The sequence below is a fragment of the Misgurnus anguillicaudatus genome, chromosome 11, assembly GCF_027580225.2.
Source record: "Misgurnus anguillicaudatus chromosome 11, ASM2758022v2, whole genome shotgun sequence".
NCBI classification, from domain to species: domain Eukaryota; kingdom Metazoa; phylum Chordata; class Actinopteri; order Cypriniformes; family Cobitidae; genus Misgurnus; species Misgurnus anguillicaudatus.
This window is the reverse complement of record NC_073347.2, coordinates 33,437,665-33,463,018: the sequence shown is the minus strand read 5'-3', so window position 1 is coordinate 33,463,018 and position 25,354 is coordinate 33,437,665. Positions and strand designations below refer to the sequence as shown.

The following is a 25,354-nucleotide window of genomic DNA, read 5'->3' as shown; positions in this document are numbered from 1 at the left end:
GAAAAATAAATGTTTTTAAAGTTGTAAATTAAACATGCAAATGTGCTATTCAGTCAGTGGCGGCCGGTGACTTCTCTTCCGAGGGGCGTAAATTTAAAATATGTGTTTGTGTGTTACTCGTCATTTCAAAATATGTTGTTTCGTCGTGTGAACCGTGTGCATTATGCGTCATGTCAAAATAAGTGTCTGCTGCACATGCGTAAAAAGGGTTTATGAGAAAAGAGATCACGTTCACAAAATACTCGCAAGACACTAATCTAACACTTACTTGACGTGAGCGTCTCTTTTATCATAAACCCTTTTGACGCATGTGCAGCACATACGTATTTTGGCATGATGCGTGATGCACGTTTACATGACGTACCGAACACATATTTTGACATGATGAGCCACACACAATGGCCTAAATACATGTTGTGACGAGAAGTCACCGGCCACCACTGTATTTAGTTATTAAATATACCAAATCTCAGGTGGACTTCAAGTAAATCATATCGGTCAAGGAGGTTCGGCTGACAAAATAGTTTGTCTCTGGCTTAGAATTTGATGACATTTTACAGATAAGTATTATTCATCCGCGTAGACTAAAGTGGCGCAGCACAACACAACATGTAAAGAAAATTACTCTGTAAACAGAGGTGGCGATAGAGAGGCAAAAGTTACGTATTGCAGCTTTAAAATAATGGTTGATGCTGGTTTTGTAACGGGGAAATTGTCTGAAATGTTCCACTATTGGAAGATATTAATTTTGCCTGGTTTGCCGTTTCACATGTGTTCAGATGAAAACTGTTCTGCACAAATACATTTTTGCACAGGAAGTTTCAGTTTCATGTAAGCAGTTTTGCATGAGCTTAGCACATTTAGTAAATCTGATCTTAAAAACAGGTTTTGATGCCTCCTCCGCATCTCTCTGTCTCTCTCTCAGGTGCAATTGACAGTGATGGATGTAAATGACTTTCGTCCACGTTTCTCAGAGAGGGTTTTCAGTACGAGTGTTTTTGAGAATGAGCCTGTTGGCACATCAGTGATCACACTAACAGCCACAGACCTGGACGAAGGCGAAAATGCATTACTTACCTACAGTCTGCAGGGCCCTGGAGCAGGTATAAATCCTTTCACACAGTGCGTTGATCCTAGAAAATTGCCAAACAATTGCCAGAGTGCGTTCTGTGTGAGCGCAAACACGTCCTGGAATTGATACTGGGATTGTTTTTGTAAAGGGGACCTAGTAACATTGCCGTAACACCTAGCATTGCTGTTTGACATAGGGGCGCTCGTCATAATCTGCATAAACTGAAATAATTCGACACAGCACAGCACACCATGCGCTAGTTTATGATCTAAATGCATGCATGTGGGTTCTCGAGGGAGAACTTAAGACCTGGAAAGTGCGCAATTAGACACCCAGATAAAGTAAAAATCATCAAATTAAATGTAATAAATAAAATGTACTTTAAAATAAATAGTTGTTTATATCTAGAAATACTTTATTGGTTGCATAATGCTTGCAGCTGCAATTCATAACTTTTTTGCTTGAAAAATAAACTAAAATCAATCGTTGATTAATAACATACATAGTGTTTAAAGGAAAACACCACCATTTTTCTATATTTTACTATGTTTTTACCTTAACTTAGATGAATTAATACATACCTATCTTTATTCAATGCGTGCGCTTAATCTTTGTACAGCGCTTCTTGAATGTGTTAGCATTTAGCCTAGCCCCATTCATTCCTATGGCTCCAAACTAAAGTTTTATTTTGTGCGCCATACTTACTCATGTAACTACTCATGTAACAGTCTTTAAATATGGAAAACATGGAAGTGTTTCTTGGCTTCTAAATTCATCACTGTTTGTAATCATAGGAATGAATGGGGCTAGGCTAAATGCTAACACATTTATAACACGCTACAATGATTAAGTGCATGCATTGGAAAAATATAGGTATATATTAGTTTGTCTAAGTTGAGGTAAGAACATAGTAAAATATAGAAAAACTGTGGTGTTTTCCTTTAAAACTGTATCCTTACCTTATCCTGACTTATAACGATACGCTTACAATAATGATTTATAAGTTAATTTGTCGGGTCGGATTGAAATGTCAGGTATTTTTAACCAAATGTAAAGATTAGTACATCAAGTAACCAGCAATGTTTGTTTCAAACAGAGATGGCGATAGAGAGGCCAAATTTAAGAATAGGAGCTTTGATTTCAATTCTGGAAATGATTAGGAATTAAAATATATATTTTTAGTTTAATTCTCACAACCCAGTTTGTGTTATAATGAATCGTTCATTTCTCTCTCTCTCTGTCACAGATGCGTTTTCTCTCGATCCTGACACTGGGCTGATCCGATCGCTGCGATTGCTCCAGAGTTTCGAGAGGTTTAATTTGACTGTGGTGGCGACGGATCATGGACGACCCCCGCTCTGGGGCACCACCAGTCTTCAGATCACCGTCATTGATGTGAATGATAACAGGCCTGTCTTTGTACGACCAGCCAATGGCACGATCATGCACATACTAGAGGTGTGGTATTGTTTATCTAAATTTATCTTTTTTTATGCTGTGTATTGTACAACTAGATTCTAGGTTGCCTAGATTCACGGAGGAATATCCTGCGGATTAAATATACAGCAGGGATCTGTGCAGACATTGCATGTTATGTGACTTTATTTTTAAGTTAAGTGAGTCAGAGCTGTTAACAGAACTTATATTTTTAGTGTTTGATTTAGGAACACTAAAAGGGAAATGCTTCTTAAATGCATTAAAAGCAATTTTATAACTTCTGCTTGTGTGAGGTTTAACTTGTGTCAAACGCATTTAATATTATATATATTAGGCCAGTTTGACACCCATAGACACGTTGGCTGAACTGCTGATGCATACTGCACACATTTCTGGAAAAACTTCATCAGCTTCAAGTTGTCTTCTGATTGGTTGAATTTTACAGGATTTCAGGGAGAAGTGTGTGTTGGGTTCTTTAAGGGTCGGCCTGGAAACAACACAATGCCAAAAAAGTATGCGTGGCATAAAGTCTTTAAAAGATGTCCAACAGTTTCGCTTGATGCAAGTAGTTTAATCTAAAAAAGATATTTTAACGTGTCTGCTATTGTTGTTATGAACGTCATAGATGTTCGTAAATAAAAAATTTAATGATCGCAAACTGGTTTGTTATTGTGGAGACATTTCCTCTTCCCCAAACATGATGCGGCTCAAAGCGAAACGTGATTGTTTGCTTTATGTGTCAGTCCTTCAGTACGAGACTAATATTAGGCCTGCACGACATTGGGGGGGGGGGGAGGTTAAATCACTTTAATAGCTCTATTTAAGCGGAATTAACTTCTGCCTTGCATTTCTCATATCGCTCTTGGATGGCAACTTGCCGAAATTGTTGTGTGATGGTATTACATATACCTTTTTTCATCCATAATAAAGTCTTTTGCAAGGTGAAATGTTATTAAATCTGTGATTTCTCTTTGCTGTCTGACCGCTTTTTCGAATATTGTAACACAGGCAAAGGCATCCGAAATAGTTTCATTTAAAAAAATGCTCTGCATGTTTTTCGATGTGACTACTGCAGATGGCAGATTGCAGTGTTGGTGCTGAAACGATATGTCATGCAGCCCTACAATGCAAAAAAAAAAGTACTTTTTGTCTTGTTTTCAGAAAAATGATCACAAAATTCTTAAATTAAGTTGTATTGTCTTGATGAGCATAATGACCTAGGAAAATAAGTCAAATTTTATATAAACTTTAAGTAAATTAGTGCTTAAAACAAGCAAAAAATCTGCCAATGGAATAAGAAAAAATTTCTTGAAATAAGTTAACTTTTTTCATAAACACTTATTTTTTTGCATGTTTTAAGCACAAATTCGCTTAAATTTTATTTATTTTTTTTCTAAAAAACTAGACCTATTTTGCTCATCAAGAAAATACATCTTGATTTAAGAAATTTTTGATATTTGTAATAAAAACAAGATAAGTCATTTTTTGCATTGCCCGAGTGTGCAAAATGATGGTTTGTGTGAATGATTTGCAGGAACAGCCTCCTGGTCTGGTGGTCTATGAGGTGTTTGCTACAGATGCGGATGAAGGAGTGAACGGAGAGGTCCGGTACAGCTTTCTGCAGACTGGAGCTGGAAATAGAGACTGGGAAAACTTTCATATTGATGCTGTGACAGGAGTCATCACCACTGCGGTTAAACTGGATAGAGAGAAACAAGCCCTGTACAGCGTGAGTATGCCATTTTCTTTCTTTCTATTAAATGTACTGTTTTATATAAAAAGCTATCCTATATAATGAAAAAACATTCTGGGAAAATATAAACTTTTTATCTTTAATATTGACTCAGTAAGGTCATTTCAAAGATTGAAATAAATTGATGCTCCTAATTTCATAATCAGATTGAGACTTTACCCTGGATTTCACATGTTGTACTGACTTTTATAAAGGATACCAAGTCTTGTTTCAGATTCTGAGAATCTGATGTTGTAAAAAAATTGAAATATCAGTGACTGCAAATTCAAAATATGTGTTCGGAGTGTCATGTGTTTTGCTCGTGTTTTCAAAATATGTGTTTGTTGCGTCATGTGAACCATGTACATCACGTGTTTTGTCAAACTAAAAAAGTTTTTTTTGCTTGTTTTATGCACAAAATCACTTAAATTTGATATTTTTGGTCTAAAAACTAGACTTATTTTCTTGGGTCGTTTTGCTCATCAAGAAAAAGCATCTTAATTTAAGAATTTTTTTTGTATTTTTAATGAAAACAAGACCAAAAATACTAAGATTTTTTTCTTGAAAAATATTTTTTGCAGTGCACCCTTTAGACGCGTCTGCAGCGTCTTTGACAAAACATGCAATGCACATAGGTTCACTCGATGGGCCAAACACATATTTTGAAATGACGAACCACACACATGACGGGCTACACTGCAAAAAATGACTTTCTTACTTAATATTTTTATTAAGTTCTCTTGTTCTCAGTAGAAAGATTCTAAAAAAAATCTTAAATTAAAAATGTATTTTCTTGATGAGTAAAATTAGAAAATGAGTCTAGTTTTTCGACAAAAAAAACACAACATTTAAGTGAATTTGTGTTTAAAACAAGCAAAAATATCTGCCAATGGGGTGAGAAAATTATTCTTGAAATAAATTTTTAAGAAAAAAATTTACTTTTTTTTCTCACCCCCATTGGCAGATATTTTTGCTAGTTTTAAGTACAAATTCACTTAAATTGTATATTGGTTGTCTAAAAACTAGACTTATTTTCTTAGGTCATTTTGCTGATCAAGAAAACACATCTTGATTTAAGAATTTTTAGATATTTATACTTAAAACAAGAAAAAAATACTAAGTAAGAAAGTCATTTTTTGCAGTGTACATAGCCTACATGTTGTGACGAACTTCGCATCGTGCGCCCTCGAAAAAAAGTCACCGGCCGCCACTGCTAAATATTAAGAAATTTGCCTTTAAAGTTATCCAAATAAAGTCCTTAGCAACACATATTACTAATGATAAATACATTTTTGTTATATTTACTATAGGAAATTTCCAAAATATCTTTACGCACTAAAAAAAATGTAGCATGAATAAAACAACTGACTTTTGCAAGTCAGTTCAACCTACTCTTTAAAGTTTTGACCTGTGATAAGTTGACATAACTTATAAAAACAAGTTGAAATTGATTAAACTTAATATTTTAGGTTAAAGTAACGTAAAATTATATACTGATTTCACAAAAATGATGCATTTTTTACAGTGTGGATTGTGGAACATGATCTTCATTTAATATCCTATTAATTTTGAAACATAAAAATCAATAATTTTGACCCATACAATACATTTTTTGCTATTGCTACAAATATACCTGTGTGACTTATGACTCATGGTTTTGTAGTCCAGGGTCACATTTATATTGTTTAGCTTGTTTGGTTCATGGGATGGGACCCTTTACTGAGGAATTGTTTTGAATGCCTTTAGGAAAACTAAAGGGAAAAACTTCTGTAACCCTGGTCACTTTTTCACTCTCCTTAAAAAAACAAGAAACTTTTAAAAGTTAAAAAAATGCAACTTCAAAAGACAAAAAACGTAATTCTTGTACATGAACAGGATGTATTGTTTATCTCTGTGTGTGTACAGTAATGCGTGTGTTTATCTCTAATGTGTAGCTCGTCGTGGTGGCGTATGATCTCGGGCAGCCGGTTCCATATGAGACCATGCAGCCTTTGCAAGTGGCTCTGTCTGACATTGACGACAATGAACCCGTCTTCCTTAAACCTCCGGTAACAATGCCAATGTTCAATAACAGCTTGTTATGTTATGGTTTTAACCAATCCATTTGCGTAGACTTTAAAGTGATGAAATGTGATGTTGATGAAGTTTCACATCATTTATGACTCATGTTTGTGTTGCGTGTGTTTCAGAGAGGAAGTTTACCATATCAGTCCCTGTCGGTCCCCGAGCATTCGTCTCCTGGGATGGTTGTGGGTAACGTGACCGGTGCGGTTGATGCAGACGAGGGCTCTAATGCTATCGTCTACTATTTCATAGCAGGTAAAAGCCGACTAGATTAAATGTACACAAAATATAAAATACCTAAAACCAAATCATCATCCTTAATCAGACAAAGGCAAGACAAAAGGTCAAGACTTTTTCTTCTTAGAACATTTACGTATTCAGTTTGCAATAAATTCCTCGGTTTGCACAACCGAGTTGCATCAGCAGGTGTTGAAATTCAGATTTTTGAGGAACCGAACCGTGTGAACGTCACATTAACCACACTACCGTATTTTGCTCTAGGGGGCGATAGTGATGGGAACTTTGGTTTGAGTGTGGCCGGGGTTTTACGGGTCAAGAAAGATCTGGATCGAGAAGAAATCCCCGTGTATTCCATCATTGTTAAAGCCTCGAGCAACCGCAACTGGTCTCCTCCAAGAGCTCAAAGGTCACAGCGGGCACAAGTTCTCGACCCAAGCCGTGACCCCACGTTACAGGAAGTAAGAATCTTTCTGGAAGACATCAATGACCAGCCTCCCAGATTCACCAAGCTGGAGTACACAGCAGGTAAGAGCACAACATGTCAGGGTTGAGCCAAAACTTGAATTGGACAATCGTCATCTTAATTGAAATATGGATTATCAATATGGATTAACACGAAGAGGAGCGGAAATGGGTTTAATTCCAGTTAACACACATGTTGATAAAATGTATAGATAAAGCATCTGTCAGATGCATAAATGTAAAGAGGAATAAAGAGATTTCTTTAGGAAACAACAGATGTTGTTTGTTCAACAAAAGCAGGTAAATTCTGTTTCTGTTGGTCAAGACTTCTTTATGTTTGGATTCATTCTAATAACTTTAAAGTATATTCGAGTTTTGAAAAATGTTCTTCCACTATAAATTAAGGTTAATATAATGAAGTGCATATCAATTTCTATTTTAAGTATTTCTGGATTCACATTGTGTATATGCGACCTTTACCAAGGAGGATAAGGCCAAGTTAAAATAAAAAATGAAAACATCTTGAGATTGAAGTCTTTATAATGCAAGATTTAACTAGTAGTTTGGTTTGTTTGTTTTTTGAGGAAAAAGGCAAAAAAAATAAAATTATGGGAATAAAGGAGTAATATTTCAAGAATAAAGTAAGTATAATGAGAATAAAGTCGTAAAATTTAGAGGATAAAGTCAATATAACAAGAATAAAATACGTAATATAAGAGAATAAAGTCAATATAACAAGAATAAAAGACGTAATATAAGAGAATAAAGTCGTAATATAACAAGAATAAAAAGCATAATATTTTGAGAATAAAGTCAATATAACAAGAATAAAAGACGTAATATAACGAGAATAAAGTCAATATAAAAATAATAAAAAGCGTAATATTTTGAGAATAAAGTCAATATAATGAGAATAAAAGTTGTAATATAACAAGAATAAAAGTCGTAATATTTTGAAAATAAAGTCATAATATAACAAGAATAAAAGTCGTAATATTTTAAGAATAAAGTCAATATAACGAGAATAAAGTCATAATATAACAAAAAATAAAGGGCATAATATTTTGAGAATAAAGTCAATATAACAAGAATAAAAGACGTAATATTTTGTGTATAAAGTCAATATAACAAGAATAAAAGTCATAATATTTTAAGAATAAAGTCAATATAATGAAAATAAAGTTGTCATGTAACAAGAATAAAAGTCGTATTATAACGAGAATAAAGTCATAATATTTTGAGAATAAAAGTCATAATATTTTGAGAATGAAGTCATAATATTTTGAGAGTAAAAGTCATAATATTTTGAGAATAAAGTCAATTTAACAAGAATAAAGGTCATAATATTTCAAGAATAAATGAAATATAATAAAAATAAATTCAATAATACTATGAGAATAAGGTTTGACTTTTTTCTCGGAATAACTACTAGTTAAATCTAACATTATAATGACTTTAATCTTGAGATGTTTTTATTTTTTTATTTTAGCTTGTCCTCATCCTCCTTGGTAGACCCTAGACCACAAAACCAGTCATAAGGGTTAATTTGGAAATTTATATTAATAAATCATCTAAAAGCTTAATAAATCCGTTTGTTAGGATAGGAGATGATGTGCTGCACTATTTTGACCGAGAGACAACTATTTGAAATTCTGAGGATGCCAAAAAAGAGAAATACGTCTTCAAAGTTGTCCAAATAAGGTCCATAGCAACACATATTACTAATGATAAATACATTTTTGATGTTTTTTTACCCATACAATGTATACCAAATATACCCGTGCAACTTAGTGTATGACAGGTTTTGTGGTCCAGGGTCACATAAGTCATTATTTACTCACACTGTAAAAAATACTTTGCTGCCTTAATTTTTTTTGTTAAATCAACTCAGATTTACAAGTCATGTCAACAGAGATGAGTTGTCACAACTTATAAAATATAGTTGAGAAAAGTCTTAATTTTATAAGTTATAACAACTCACCTGTAGTTATAACAACTCACCTCTAGTCAAGATAAATAATAGTAAGTTGAAATGACTTGTAAATCCAAGTTGATTCAACAAAAAGGCAGCAAAGTATTTTTACAGTGCATGCTCATGTCATTTAAGTGTTGTTTTGGGTCCAGAAGGCATACAAAAGTATTTGGTGAAAACAAACTAAAATATAACCCATAAGTGTTGATTTGTGGCTTTGTTTAAGTGCACTTCTCGGTGTCTGAACTGTTGTTTAGTCAGTTTTAGGATGCTTACTTTGAAATAATGTGTAACAACTAAAACAAGCAGCAATGTTTACAACAAGAAAGTAGACACTTTAAATATATATATTGTCACTAGTCGAGTTGGTCATTTAACACTTTTGAATCTGTTTGAAGGCTTTTCTGGTTACTATAGGAGTGCATATTTTTTGATTTACTGGTTACTATGGGTTTGGATGGTGACATCTCAGTCACCATCCAATCTCATAGTAACCAGTGAATCAAAAACAACACTTGGGTTGTGAAACAAAGAAAGACATTGGGGGTTGGAACAACATGAGGGTGAGTAAATAACGACAACGTTTTATTTCAGGATGAACTATCCCTTTTAGGCTAGCTTTCTCAAATTCAAGTTTAATTCAAGTTAAGAAATTGAATAGGATTAATATTAAATTATGGCATCACTGGCATACATGTGCGTTTCTGTGAGCTCATTTTGTGCCGTTCTCTCTGTCAGGTGTGGCTGCAGATGCAAAGGTGGGCTCTGATCTGATCCGGGTACAGGCGATTGACAATGACATTGGCAACAACAGTATTGTCCTTTATCACATTCTGTCCATCCGCTACATCAAACTTCAGTCCAATGACTCTGAAGACATGGGAAGCGTCTTTATCATCGGTGTGTGCTTTCAACACCAAGCTGTTTAAACTTAAAATCTTGTGTCTTTTTGAGAACTGATGTGCTATTACTCTTAGCAACGAGGCTTAGGATTTTTGCCTGATAATAAAACAATAGCAAAAATCATGTAACACCCTCCCATCCATCTAGAAACTCCCTATAGCAAATCCAGAGTAACTTCCTCTATTTTTGGGTAGCCAATTTATTTAACAAAATTTTAAAAACTTGTTACTGGTTTCTTTCTTAGGAGAGACTGATGGAATAATCCGGACGTTCGACTTGTTTATGTCGTACGCTCCGGGGTATTTTGTGGTGGAGGTGTTGGCCAGAGATCTAGCCGGACACAGTGACGTGGCTATAGTGGGCATTTACATCCTGAGAGACGACCAACGGGTGAAAATCGTCATTAATGAGATACCAGAGCGGGTTCGGCTGTTCCAGGAGGAGTTTATAAACTTACTGTCGAACATCACAGGAGCCATAGTCAATACTGATGATGTGCAGGTACGTAACAGTCAGCTCCGGTCCTTAAATCTGATTGGATGATGCTATTATATGGCAATAACAGCAGTGAGACACTTAAAAACATCACCAGAGATTCATCCACCTAAAGTAGTCCTACTGTACCACTTTAGCTGCATTCAGATTAGCAGCGACTAGCCGTAGTAAAGCGACGCAATCTCATTGATTTTAATGGAAGATTGGCGACACAAATGACACACTGCAAAATTGATTTTCAAGAAAAAAAATTCTTCGCATTTTTGTCTTGTTTTCAGTAAAAATATCAAAAAATTCTTAAATTAAGATGCTTTTCTTAAAGAACAAAAACGACCCAAGAAAATAAGTCTAGTTTTTAGACCAAAAATATCACATTTAAGTGAATTTATGCATAAAACAAGCAAAAAAATCTGCCAATGGGGTAAGCAAAAAAATCTTGAACATATTTCTTAAACACTAAATTCAAGAAAAATTTGCTTACCCCTTTGCTTAAAACTGTTTGTTTTATGCACAAAATCACTTAAATTTGATATTTTTGGTCTAAAAACTAAACTTATTTTCTTGGGTCGTTTTGCTCATTAGGAAAAAGCATCTTAATTTAAGAATTTTTTTCTTGAAAATCATTTTTTGCAGTGCAGTAACCTGCAAAAAATTATTTTTAAGAAAAATGTTCTTAGTATTTTTGTCTTGTTTTCAGTAAAAATATCTAAAAAAATTCTTAAATTAAGATGCTTTTTCTTGATTGTTTGTTTTATGCACAATATCACTTAAATTTGATATTTTTGGTCTAAAAACTAGACTTATTTTCTTGGATCGTTTTGCTCATTAAGAAAAAGCATCTTAATTTAAGAATTTTTTATATTTTTACAGAGAACAAGACAAAAATACTAAGAATTTTTTTCTTGAAAATAATTTTTGCAGTGCAGTAACCTGCAAAAAATTATTTTTAAGAAAAATGTTCTTAGTATTTTTGTCTTGTTTTCAGTAAAAATATCTAAAAAATTCTTAAATTAAGATGCTTTTTCTTGATTGGCAGATTTTTTTGCTTGTTTTATGCACAAAATCAATTAAATTTGATATTTTTGGTCTAAAAACTAGACTTATTTTCTTGGGTCGTTTTAGATATTTTTACTGGAAACAAGACAAAATACTAAGAATCATTTTTTTTGCAGTGTGTGCTGTCAAATATAGTTTACTTTTAACTCTTTCCCCACCATTGACGAGTTATCTCATCAATTAAGAGAAAACATTGGCATGAAAAAACGTGTTCCTAATAAGTTTTTATGGCGATCTGTAATATTATCCCAATCTATAAAAAAAGATATATATTTTTAATTAATTTTACACTCTGTGTATGTTTTGATAATCGTTCTGAATGTGATCTCAAAATTCCTTCACAAAAATGCAATTATTTCAGCTTTTTGCTAAAAATAGTGTATTTTTTGACGAAAAGAACCCATATTTAAGAGTTTATAAGCAGAGAAAAACATAGATATGTTAAAATTTGTTTTCCCCTGTTTGTTTGTTTGTTAATTGTTAGTTTGAAAGCAGGGTCTGTTATTTCATTTGATATATTTGTATGTTTATATATCACAAAAATGCTGGCGTGCAACTTTAATAGTAAATTAACCTTCTTTTTTTGTCACTACGAGTGAATCAAATGTTTTTTTTTCTCGTAGTTTCATGTTGATAAAAAGGGAAGGGTTAACTTCGCTCAAACCGATGTTCTGATTCATGTGGTGAACAAGCAGACCAACCGTATTCTGGATGTGGAAAAGTAAGTGATGTATCAATCATAAAAATATCCAACCTGTGAACATCGGTTCATTTGTTGTTTTTACGATCGATTTTTACGATGGTCAGAGTGATTCAAATGATCGATGAGAATAAGGAGCAGCTGAGGAATCTGTTCAGAAACTACAACGTGTTAGACGTTCAACCTGCCGTGACTGCTCGTGCACCTGATGACCTCACCACATTACAGGTGTGTGTGTGTATTTGTTTGTATTTCAGGGTAAATTTCATAAAACACATTGTATGATATGAACACACTGCATGATGGTCTCTCTCTTTCAGATGGCCATTATCATCCTGGCAGTTTTACTCTTCCTTGCAGCCGTGTTGTTTTTCTTGATGAACTGGTATTACCGCACAGTGTAAGTGTTACAGTACCTGTTTTGATTTACTCAGTTTGTGGTAAAAAAAATGTGAATTTAAATAGATTGGGGTAAGTATATTATGTGAACCTGTCTGTGAAATCCAGGTTAAAGTCTCATAATCTAAATATAAGATGAGGAGCATGAGTTTGATTTCATTCATTGAATTCATGTTGTTTTTAATCTTTGACATGACCTTACTCAGTCAATATTAAATAGGGGGGAGGGGGGTAATTTGTGCCAGGGGGGAAGTAGTTCCACCCCTTGTTTCTGGAAAACCATAGAAGAAATTGGTCATGTGATCTAGTAATTTTGAAAGCCATCAATTTTACTTATCCTCAAAAAAAGAGAGACACGTGGTATGAGAGGTAAGCACATTTTAGCTCCAAAAACGTTTTTTTTTCCCTTTCAAAGTAAAATTTCTACGATTAAGGTTTTTGGATTGTAGTGTCTAAGCAATTATAGATAGATTTGAAAATATTTCGCACATGTTTTAGTGCTTTAACAGGCTACACAATGAGTCTATGCAGTTAGCATAATGTTAGCTCTTAACTGCTGGATCAACGTGATCTCATGAGAATACGTGTGTATTTTTACGTTTCAGTGTGGTTGTACAATACGTACATTTATTTACGTTTAAAACACAATGAAACGTACAATATCAACGTTTTGAAAGGACTTATACGTAAATTATTTACGTATTTACAGCTTTACAAACGTACAAATTTGTACGTAAATTATTCCTATTCATAAATATTAAAATCGCGGGCATTGGCGTTTCTTACTCATAAAAATGACATGTTTTCAGTCATATTTTCTGACTTATTTATTTAAGACAGTTTACCCATTTACCTAATGAAATGATTATGATATTCAGAGAATTTCACAATATTTAACATTTTAAAACTAAAATGAATAGCATTTCTGTATTTATATTTATTTTGTTTGCCATGACACACAAAAACGCGTTTTCTCCTCCTGTCTTCTATGCATACGTTATTATTACTACTAAGCAATAATTACAAAAAAATACAACATAAATTCACAAAAGATGTTACTTTTATTCATTTGCTGTAATCCACATCTTTAAAATTCATACGATTGCGAGGAACAGATCCAAATTCAGCCCCTTATCCAGCGATTTTGATCCGCGTTCTCATCAGCATCCGTAACGTCAGATCGCGCGTTCGTTAATGTGAATTCAAATATCCCGCCTCAAGAAGCTTTACGACACATTGCTTTACGGCAGTGATATCAAAAGCTCATTGGCTCTTTGAGTGCCACGTGACATATTTGCGTCATTTCCATTTCCGTTGGTGTACGTTTAAAATGAAAAAAGCACTCCGTGACAGAGGGAAGCCGGTGTCGTGAGCAATTCGGTCCCCCCGAGCAATTCGGTCTCCCCTAGGACCCCGCGCGACTCCATTGGCTGAAAAAACTCCTCGTGGGTAGTTTTCTTAGCGCCTTATTACAATTCCTACAACATCGCGTTATGATTTATGTAGTTAGAACGTTGTTAAAATTACAATTGATGTCTTTTAAATGATATGTTTCATATAGTATATAAATGAGGCTATAGGTGGGAGATCTGATCTACACATTGCTTGTGTCATTTTATTATTTAGATTATTATACTGTACCATTTCCACTTTTGACTGTCTACATACAATTACTTACTCATTAATTACTTATACAAAACATGATTACTACATAGTTGAATCAAGCGGGGTAAAGTTAGTTTTGTTTTGGATATTCGTGACACATTCGGTACTGAACGGCAATGAGCCCAAAATAAAGCATATTTATAAAAAGAGCAAAGCTGATAATGTTTCACAACCTTCATTAACAATGGTTTCTGTCTATATAATAACCACTGACCCGCAAAAGCCGTCGCAGAAGCCGTCGCAATCTCAATTGTGCTGGAAAGCGCTCTCTTGGCGGAGCCGCAAGTAAGGGACCGTGGGGAAAGTGCAGGTTTTCTTGTTTGATAAGCGGTGTTTTTGTAATAGCTTTTTTGTAAAATATCCTATGAACAACAAACCAGTGTCATTCAGTACTGGAGGACAGGGGACATCTTTCACAACTTCTATTTTAACCCCTACTGGTGAAAAATGGAACTGCATGTCTAACATTAACACTCTTTTTGTAATAGCTTTGTCCATCGGCGAGACAGAGACATCAAACAAGTGTCGTTCAGTACAGAGGGACAGGGGACATCTTTCACAACTTCTATTTTAACCCCTACTGGTGAAAAATGGAATTGCATGTCTAACATTAACACTCTTTTTGTAATAGCGTTGTCCATCGGCGAGACAGACACATCAAACAAGTGTCGTTCAATACAGAGGGACAGGGGACATCTTTCACAACTTCTATTTTAACCCCTACTGGTGAAAAATGGAACTGCATGTCTAACATTAACACTCTTTTTGTAATAGCTTTGTCCATCGGCGAGACAGAGACATCAAACAAGTGTCGTTCAGTACAGAGGGACAGGGGACATCTTTCACAACTTCTATTTTAACCCCTACTGGTGAAAAATGGAATTGCATGTCTAACATTAACACTCTTTTTGTAATAGCGTTGTCCATCGGCGAGACAGAGACATCAAACAAGTGTCGTTCAGTACAGAGGGACAGGAGACATCTTTCACAACTTCTATTTTAACCCCTACTGGCGAAAAATGGAATTGCATGTCTAATATAAACCTTTTTTTTGTAATAACTTTGTCCATCGGCGAGACAGAGACATCAAACAAGTGTCGTTCAGTACAGAGGGACAGGGGACATCTTTCACAACTTCTATTTTAACCCCTACTGGTGAAAAATGGAACTGCATGTCAAATATAAACCTTTTTTTTGTAATAACTTTGTCCATCGGCGAGACAGAGACATCAAACAAGTGTCATTCAGCACAGAAGGACAGGGGACAGCTTTAACAACTTCTATTTTAACCCCTACTGGTGAAAAATGAAATTGCATGTCTAACATTAACAATCTTTTTGTAATAACTTTGTCCATTGGGGAGACAGACACATCAAACAAGTGTCATTCAGTACAGAGGGACAGGGGACAGTTTTCACAATATCTCTTTTTAACCCCTACTGGTGAAAAATGGAACTGCATGTCTAACATTAACACTCTTTTTGTAATAGCGTTGTCCATCGGCGAGACAGACACATCAAACAAGTGTCGTTCAGTACAGAGGGACAGGGGACATCTTTCACAACTTCTATTTTAACCCCGACTGGTGAAAAATGGAATTGCATGTCTAACATTAACACTCTTTTTGTAATAGCGTTGTCCATCGGCGAGACAGACACATCAAACAAGTGTCGTTCAGTACAGAGGGACAGGGGACATCTTTCACAACTTCTATTTTAACCCCTACTGGTGAAAAATGGAATTGCATGTCTAACATTAGCGCTCTTTTTGTGGTGGCGTTGTCCGTCGGCGAGGCAGACGCGTCGAGCGGGTGTTGTTCGGTGCAGAGGGACAGGGGACATCTTTCTCAACTTCTATTTTAACCCCTACTGGTGAAAAATGGAATTGCATGTCTCACATGTACACTCTTTTTATAATAGCGTTGTCCATCGGCGAGACATACACATCAAACAAGTGTCGTTCAGGACAGAGGGACAGGGGACATCTTTCACAACTTCTATTTTAACCCCTACTGGTGAAAAATGGAACTGCATGTCTAACATTAACACTCTTTTTGTAATAACTTTGTCCATCAGGGAGACAGACACATCAAACAAGTGTTGTTCAGTACAGAGGGACAGGGGACATCTTTCACAGCTTCTATTTTAACCCCTACTGGTGAAAAATGGAATTGCATGTCTAACATTAACACTCTTTTTGTAATAGCGTTGTCCATCGGTGAGACAGACACATCAAACAAGTGTTGTTCAGTACAGAGGGACAGGGGACATCTTTCACAACTTCTATTTTAACCCCTACTGGTGAAAAATGGAATTGCATGTCTAACATTAACACTCTTTTTGTAATAGCTTTGTCCATCGGCGAGACAGACACATTAAACAAGTGTTGTTCAGTACAGAGGGACAGGAGACATCTTTCACAACTTCTATTTTAAGTTGTGGGGGATGTCCCCTGTCCCTCTGTGCTGAGCAGCACTTGTTTGATGTCTCTGTCTTGCCGATGGACAGGGCTATTGCAAGGAGTGTTAATGTTAGACATGCAAGTGTTGATGTTAGACATGCAGTTCCATTTTCACCAGTAGGGGTTAAAATAGAAGTTGTGAAAGATGTCCCCTGTCCCTCTGTACTGAATGACACTTGTTTGATGCGTCTGTCTTGCCGATGGACAACGCTATTACAAAAAGAGTGTTAAAGGAATAGTCTACCCTTTTGCCATATTAAACTATGTTATTACCTCAACCTAGACGAATTAATACATACATCTCTTTTTTCAATGTGTACACTGTACAGTGTGTTGTGAATGTGTTAGCATTTAGCCTAGCCCCATTCATTCCTATGGTACCAAAAAAAAGTTTTATTTTGTGGCACCATACTTACTTGTAGGCCTATAACTCCTCATGTAACAGTCTTTAAATAGGGAAAACACGGAAGTGTTTAGTGGCTTCTCTGTTTGGTACCATAGGAATGAATGGGGCTAGGCTAAATGCTAACACATTCACAACGCACTGTACAATGCACGCATTGAAAAAAGATAGATATGTTTTTTTCGTCTAAGTTGAGGTAATAACATTGTTTAATATGGCAAAAGGGTAGACTATTCCTTTAATGTAAGACATGCAATTCCATTTTTCACCAGTAGGGGTTAAAAGAGATATTGTGAAAACTGTCCCCTGTCCCTCTGTACTGAACGACACTTGTTTGATGTGTCTGTCTTGCAGATGGACAACGCTATTACAAAAAGAGTGTTAATGTTGGACATGCAATTCCATTTTTCACCAGTAGGGGTTAAAAAGAGATATTGTGAAAGCTGTCTCCTGTCCCTCTGTGCTGAATGACACTTATTTGATGTCTCTGTCTCGCCGATGGACAAAGTTATTACAAAAAGAGTGTTAATGTTAGACATGCAATTCCATTTTTCACCAGTAGGGGTTAAAATAGAAGTTGTGAAAGGTGTCCCCTGTCCCCCTGTACTGAATGACACTTATTTGATGTCTCTGTCTTGCCGATGGACAAAGTTATTACAAAAAGAGAGTTAATGTTAGACATGCAATTCCATTTTTCACCAGTAGGGGTTAAAATAGAAGTTGTGAAAGATGTCCCCTGTCCCCCTGTACTGAATGACACTTGTTTGATGTGTCTGTCTCGCCGATGGACAAAGCTATTACAAAAAGAGTGTTATTGTAAAACATGCAGTTCCTCCTTTCACAAGTAGGGGTTAAAAAGAGATATTGTGAGGACTGTCCCCTGTCCCACTGTGCTGAGCGGCACGTGTTTGGTGTGTCTGTCTTGCGGATGGACAACGCTATTACAAAAAGAGTGTTAATGTTAGACATGCAATTCCATTTTTCACCAGTAGGGGTTAAAAAGAGATATTGTGAAAGCTGTCCCCTGTCCCTCTGTGCTGAATGACACTTATTTGATGTCTCTGTCTCGCCGATGGACAAAGTTATTACAAAAAGAGTGTTAATGTTAGACATGTAGTTCCATTTTTCACCAGAAGGGGTTAAAATAGAAGTTGTGAAAGATGTCCCCTGTCCCTCTGTACTGAACGACAGTTGTTTGATGTCTCTGTCTCGCCGATGGACAAAGTTATTACCAAAAAAAGGTTTATATTAGACATGTAGTTCCATTTTTCACCAGAAGGGGTTAAAATAGAAGTTGTGAAAGATGTCCCCTGTCCCTCTGTACTGAACGACAGTTGTTTGATGTCTCTGTCTCGCCGATGGACAAAGTTATTACAAAAAAAAGGTTTATATTAGACATGCAGTTCCATTTTTCACCAGTAGGGGTTAAAATAGAAGTTGTGAAAGATGTCCCCTGTCCCTCTGTGCTGAACGGCACTTGTTTGGTGTCTCTGTCTCGCCAATGGACAAAGTTATTACAAAAAAAGGTTTATATTAGACATGCAGTTCCATTTTTCACCAGAAGGGGTTAAAATAGAAGTTGTGAAAGATGTCCCCTGTCCCTCTGTCCTGAACGACACTTGTTTGATGTGTATGTCTCGCCGATGGACAACGCTATTACAAAAAGAGTGTTAATGTTAGACATGCAATTCCATTTTTCACCAGTAGGGGTTAAAATAGAAGTTGTGAAAGATGTCCCCTGTCCCTCTGTCCTGAACGACACTTGTTTGATGTGTATGTCTCGCCGATGGACAACGCTATTACAAAAAGAGTGTTAATGTTAGACATGCAATGTCATTTTTCACCAGTAGGGGTTAAAATAGAAGTTGTGAAAGATGTCCGCTGTCCCTCTGTACTGAACGACACTTGTTTGATGTGTATGTCTCCCCGATGGACAAAGTTATTACAAAAAGAGTGTTAATGTTAGACATGCAGTTCCATTTTTCACCAGTAGGGGTTAAAATAGAAGTTGTGAAAGATGTCTCCTGTCCCTCTGTACTGAACGACACTTGTTTGATGTGTATGTCTCCCCGATGGACAAAGTTATTACAAAAAGAGTGTTAATGTTAGACATGCAGTTCCATTTTTCACCAGTAGGGGTTAAAATAGAAGTTGTGAAAGATGTCCCCTGTCCCTCTGTGCTGGGTGACACTTGTTTGGTGTCTCTGTCTCGCCGATGGACAAAGTTATTACAAAAAAAAGGTTTATATTAGACATGCAGTTCCATTTTTCACCAGTATGGGTTAAAATAGAAGTTGTGAAAGATGTCCCCTGTCCCTCTGTACTGAACGACACTTGTTTGATGTCTCTGTCTCGCCGATGGACAAAGTTATTACAAAAAAAAAGGTTTATATTAGACATGTAGTTCCATTTTTCACCAGTAGTGGTTAAAATAGAAGTTGTGAAAGATGTCCCCTGTCCCTCTGTACTGAACGACACTTGTTTGATGTGTCTGTCTCGCCGATGGACAAAGCTATTACAAAAAGAGTGCTAATGTTAGACATGCAGTTCCATTTTTCACCAGTAGGGGTTAAAATAGAAGTTGTGAAAGATGTCCCCTGTCCCTCTGTATTGAACGACACTTGTTTGATGTGTCTGTCTCGCCGATGGACAACGCTATTACAAAAAGAGTGTTAATGTTAGACATGCAATTCCATTTTTCACCAGTAGGGGTTAAAATAGAAGTTTTGAAAGATGTCCCCTGTCCCTCTGTGCTGAACGGCACTTGTTTTGTGTGTCTGTCTCGTCGATGGACAACGCTGTTACGGGAGGGGTGTTGATGTTGGACATGCGGTTCCATTTTTACCAGTAGGGGTTAAGATATAAGTTGTGAGGGCTGTCCCCTGTCCCTCTGTACTGAACAACAGTTGTTTGATGTCTCTGTCTCGCCGATGGACAAAGTTATTACAAAAAAAAGGTTTATATTAGACATGCAGTTCCATTTTTCACCAGTAGGGGTTAAAATAGAAGTTGTGAAAGATGTCCCCTGTCCTCCAGTACTGAATGACACTGGTTTGTTGTTCATAGGATATTTTACAAAAAAGCTATTACAAAAACACCGCTTATCAAACAAGAAAACCTGCACTTTCCCCACGGTCCCTTACTTGCGGCTCCGCCAAGAGAGCGCTTTCCAGCACAATTGAGATTGCGACGGCTTCTGCGAGGGCTTCTGCGGGTCAGTGGTTATTATATCGACAGAAACCATTGTTAATGAAGGTTGTGAAACATTATCAGCTTTGCTCTTTTTATAATTATGTTTTATTTTGGGCTCATTTCCGTTCATTACTGAATGTGTCACGGATATCCAAAACAAAACTAACTTTACCCCGCTGTTGAATCACACATTTAAATCATAATTATAAGCCATGATTACTACACTTTTACTCTTAAAAATATATATTCCGTAAGGTATGTTAATAATTTACAAAAAATAAAAGTATTGTTTTTGTAAAGCAGATGATGACACAAAAGTACTGACGTTTCTGCAACATGAATATTAGTTTATTATATTGTTTTTTAGTTAAATTTTATTTTTTAAAAATGTAATGTTTCTATTTTGTACAACATAATTAGCTTACTAGCCGCGTATGCAGACGAGATATTGCAATGACACATTTTTGAGCAGGCATTAGTGTAGATACCAATCGGGGTCCTAGGGGAGACCGAATTGCTCGGGGGGACTGGATTGCTCATGACACCGGATCAACGCTCGCTGATCAAACTCTTGGATTAATAACTTTAATACTTCTCTTTACTTTACTTCATATACTCCAGAGAGGACTTTGGCTGCAGCACATCGTCATTTTAACTACTTTTGGTACTGATTTTAATATTCACAATAAATAAGTTGTTGTGATTACACTTGTCTGTCTGTTATGATTTTTTAAACAGTAACGTCTTGCGTAGGACTGTAGCACCTAAATTATCTTTGAATGCTATATTGTTACTAATATGTTCCTAAACATATCTGTTAGTTACGTTGCATAATTTTAAAAGAATACATTACGTATTTAAACATTTTGTATAAAAGAGTTTGGGTTTAGGGTAAGGTTTGGGGTAGGTTAAGGTGGTAACATATCGCTAAAATGGTTAAAAAGAAATTATACAGCAATCTTTATGGAATGAAAGATACGTAAATGTTTTACGTTTATTAGCTGTCAAAACGTAATAATGCTACATTTAAATGTTGTAAATACGTCTACATTGTACGTTTTAGCATCTTTTAAACGTACAAAAAATACGTTTTTTGTGGTTTAAAGTTACGTGTAAATACTACGTATTAACAGTGAGACCAGGCTGGCTGGATCGTGCTAATTGTTCAGACTTGTAGGTTTGGGGTGATTTGTGCCAAAGGGCCTGGGTTAAGTTGTGCCAGAGGTCATGTGCTCAAGAAACTACCACACTCCAAAAGCTTGGTGGTACAGCCAGAAGGGAGCATAAGTTTATATTCCCATGCAGCATTGACAATTGGGATGTTAGATAGTAGGCCAGATCCAGACCACCTAGACCTACATACTCACAGGGGATTATGAATGAACTGTGTTTACACAGTTTTCAAGATTTTTTTTTTTAGTATTTTTGTCTTGTTTTCAGTAAAAAATATCTAAAAATTCTTAAATTAGGATGCTTTATATTGATGAGCAAAACAACCCAAGAAAATAAGTCTTGAAAATAAGACTTAAGCAAAATACGTTTTGGACCAAAAATATCACATTTAAGTGATTTTGTGCATAAAACAAGCAAAAAAACCTGCCAATGGGGTAAGCAAATTTGTCTTGATTTTTTTCTTGAATTTAGTGTTTAAAGGGGCCATGGCACAAGACTTTTTTTAAGATGTAAAATAAATCTTTGGTGTCCCCAGAGCACATACTGTATGTGAAGTTTTAGCTCAAAATACCATATAAATAATTTATTATAGCATGTTAAAATTGCCACTGTAGGTGTGTGCAAAAATGTGCCGTTTTGGGTGTGTCCATTAAAATGCAAATGAGCTGATTAAATTCAAACACTGTTCACAATGATGGTGGTTCGTTGCAATTAAAACTCAATTGTGCTTTTCTCTGCACTAAATGGCAGTGCTGTGATTGGATAGTGCAGATTAAGGGGTGGTATTATTATAATAAGAGCTCCTTATGACATCATAAGGAGAGCCAAATTTCAACGACCTATTTTTTCATGTGCTTGTAGAGACTGGTTTACCTAGACTAAGTTACTGGGTTGATCTTTTTCACATTTTCTAGGTTGATAGAAGCACTGTGAACCCAATTATAGCACTTAAACATGGAAAAAGTCAGATTTTCATGCCATGGCTCCTTTACGAAAAATGTTCAAGATTTTTTGCTTACCCCACATTTTTTTTGCTTGTTTTATGCACAAAATCACTTACATTTGGTATTTTTGGTCTAAAAACTGGACTTGTTTTCTTGGGTCGTTTTGCTCATCAAGAAAAGAATTTTTAGATATTTTTGCAAAGAAATAGGACAAAAATACTAAGAATTTTTTTTTCTTGAAAATTTAACTTTCTCACTTAGTATTGTCTTGTTTTCAGTAAAAATATCTAAAAATTCTTAAATTAAGATATATTTTCTTGATGACCAATATGACCTAGGAAAATAAGTCTAGTTTTTAGACAAAAAATTATAAACTTATAAAGTAAATTAGTGCTTAAAACAATAAGTTTACTTTTTTCATAAACACTTAATTCAAGAATTAGGTTTTAAGCACAAGTTCACTTAAATTGTGTCTAAAAACTAGACTTATTTTTCTAGGTCATTTTGATCATCAAGAAAATACATCTTAAATGTGTTTTTTTCTCCACTTTAAAAAAAATGCAATTTTGTAACACTCCTGATTAACAAATAGCAGGACCAATCGTAATGATGATCCACCCAGAAAAAGAAAATCTACAGCAATACCTTTAATTTAAGGATTTTTTTTTTGTATTTTTACTGAAAACAAGACAAAAATAAGAAGTGAGAAAGTCATTTTTTGCCATATTATCCTCTCTTTCCTCTCTAACTCACTACTTTGGTCTTTATAACTTCTTAAGACATACATAACCTGCTTCTGATATACATAACTCATTTAAAGGGCACATATTATGTCCATTTTTACCTGATGTAATGTAAGTCTCAGGTGTGCCTGGAATGTGTCTATGAAGATCATTTATTATAGCATGTCCAAAATGCCACTTTTTGTGTGGGAGCAAAAACGGGCAGTTTTTGTGTCTGTACCTTTAAATGCAAATGAGCTACAGCCCCTCACTCTCGCTTTGGTTAAAAATAGATTTTATTCCTGTGAATAGTATTATAAGCCGCATTAGCATTACAATGTGCTAACAAACACATTTAGAAAAGTTTTTGGGTAAAATTTAGGGATGCTCCGATTGATCGTCCATAGATCGGAATCGGTCCATCATCGCATTAAATGACTCGATTGGTACTCGCTAAATTTGCTGATCTCATGAACCGATCTTTTAATTTACTTTTGTCATCATAGGGCTCCTAAATGCGGATGCAATTGGAGACCATTTTTACTCAGTGCGAGCATTTTTACAACCTGTGGCTCATGTGCGACCTGCAAAGGACACGCTCTGGTCCTAAAAGCGCGATGCGTCTTCACATCCACATCAAACAGCATATACAACACATATCAATCGCGGACATTGCCGAAAGTTTATTATTTGCATGCGTTTTAAAGTTTCGTTTTACTCACAGCCGCTCTTGTCATCAGTGCACGTGAACAGAGCGATCTCTCTCACGTCTTAAAGCTACAGTAACCTAATTCATCTCTGAATAAAATCCCTCTCTGCTCTTGACTGAAGAACTTTTGTACTTTATATGACTGCATGTATATTTAATTCATACAGTAAAGACGGTGAAGTGTCTTATTTTCATAACTTTTAACAGACGTAAACCTTTTTAAAGATATATTTATTATCTCTTTGCAGAAGAAATATTTGTTGTGCTTATTTATTTGATTCTGTATTAAAACAATAATATACCAAATTACTGCAATTTTACTAACAAAGACAACATCTGTGGTATTACTTTATCTAGGAAAAAACATTAACAGTTACAGTCATCAAAGAGCTTGCATATCAGCTTGAAGAATCGGTATCGGCATTGGTATCAGCCGATCATGAAGACAACAAATCAGTACTCGATATCGGCTGCAAAAATCCTGATCAGAGCATCCCTAATAAATTTAACCAGTCAGTCAGTGGTCGAGGGCAGATCTTTGTTAGTGTGACATCACATTAACAAGAGAACCAAAACAGCATGTCTAATGAGACTGCTTTGGTTTAATAGGGGTTAAAAAAGAAGGAGAGGGTGGATTTTTTTCAATGTAGGATTGTTGTGTTCACACACTGCCAACACACATTTATGTCCAAACATTTATGTATGATTTTGCATAATATGCGCCCTTTAAGAAGATCATAATTTAGGAAGTATTAACTTCCTTATGAAATACATAACTTTGACTGTATTCTGGTAAACATTTGTTTGCATGTTTGTGTTTTTTACAGGCACAAGAGGAAGTTGAAGGCAATTGTTGCCGGCTCCACAGGTAAGCTGATGAGAACATCTGATTCCTCAGCGAGCAGGATATGCAGACGAGTTTCACAGAAACCAAACATTTAAACAAATTTGGCTTTGTGTTTATGTCATTGCCATAACATATCAGCATGTTTGGTCTTTTTTCACTCTCTCTGCAGGAAATCAGGGGATGATGGATATTCTGGATATGCCCAACACTAACAAATACACATTCGAAGGGTGAGAGATACAAACAGATACACACAAATGGACACACATCTGTTTGTAGTTATATTGTGGGGACAGTGTTTTTCTTATTGAAACATTCTACACTGTCAGTCAAAGGTCAAAAATTTCACTGGGCCAGTACCCTTTCAAAAAGTTAACAGTTTGTATTAAACAATTCGTATTAGTACCTCAGAGGTACATACTGGTACCAAATGTGTACCTAAATGGTAAATATTGGGTCCTTTTTAAAGGGTACTGCCCTAGTGACAGCCATTTTTTGACTATTTTCTGACAGTCTGACAGACTCCAGGTATGTAATGAGTTGCCCGGATATTAACTCATTTGTTTAAGTTTATTTTTACACACACTGTTCATTTGCATATGATTACAAGACTTCAGACTGCAGAAAAACAACTAGAAAATAAAATAAAAAATTATTTTCTTACCCCATTGGCATTCTCATTTTTTTTTTTTTTTTGGCTTCTATTA

At 35.5% G+C, this 25,354-nt stretch overlaps 1 protein-coding gene across 3 annotated transcripts in view; it reads left to right on the top strand.

Moving 5' to 3' along the window:
• Window positions 1-25,354, top strand: part of cdh23 (cadherin-related 23) — a 386,093-nt gene that overhangs the window by 357,544 nt on the left and 3,195 nt on the right. For all 3 annotated transcript variants that reach the window (XM_073873573.1, XM_073873572.1, XM_055171078.2), the window contains 13 exons: window positions 926-1,103; window positions 2,319-2,530; window positions 4,044-4,238; window positions 6,176-6,289; window positions 6,431-6,560; window positions 6,807-7,070; window positions 9,718-9,879; window positions 10,127-10,383; window positions 12,057-12,154; window positions 12,241-12,361; window positions 12,454-12,533; window positions 24,628-24,668; window positions 24,817-24,877. In XM_073873573.1, coding sequence (XP_073729674.1) covers window positions 926-1,103; window positions 2,319-2,530; window positions 4,044-4,238; window positions 6,176-6,289; window positions 6,431-6,560; window positions 6,807-7,070; window positions 9,718-9,879; window positions 10,127-10,383; window positions 12,057-12,154; window positions 12,241-12,361; window positions 12,454-12,533; window positions 24,628-24,668; window positions 24,817-24,877 — 1,913 coding nt within the window. The remainder of the gene's footprint in view (window positions 1-925; window positions 1,104-2,318; window positions 2,531-4,043; window positions 4,239-6,175; window positions 6,290-6,430; window positions 6,561-6,806; window positions 7,071-9,717; window positions 9,880-10,126; window positions 10,384-12,056; window positions 12,155-12,240; window positions 12,362-12,453; window positions 12,534-24,627; window positions 24,669-24,816; window positions 24,878-25,354) is intronic.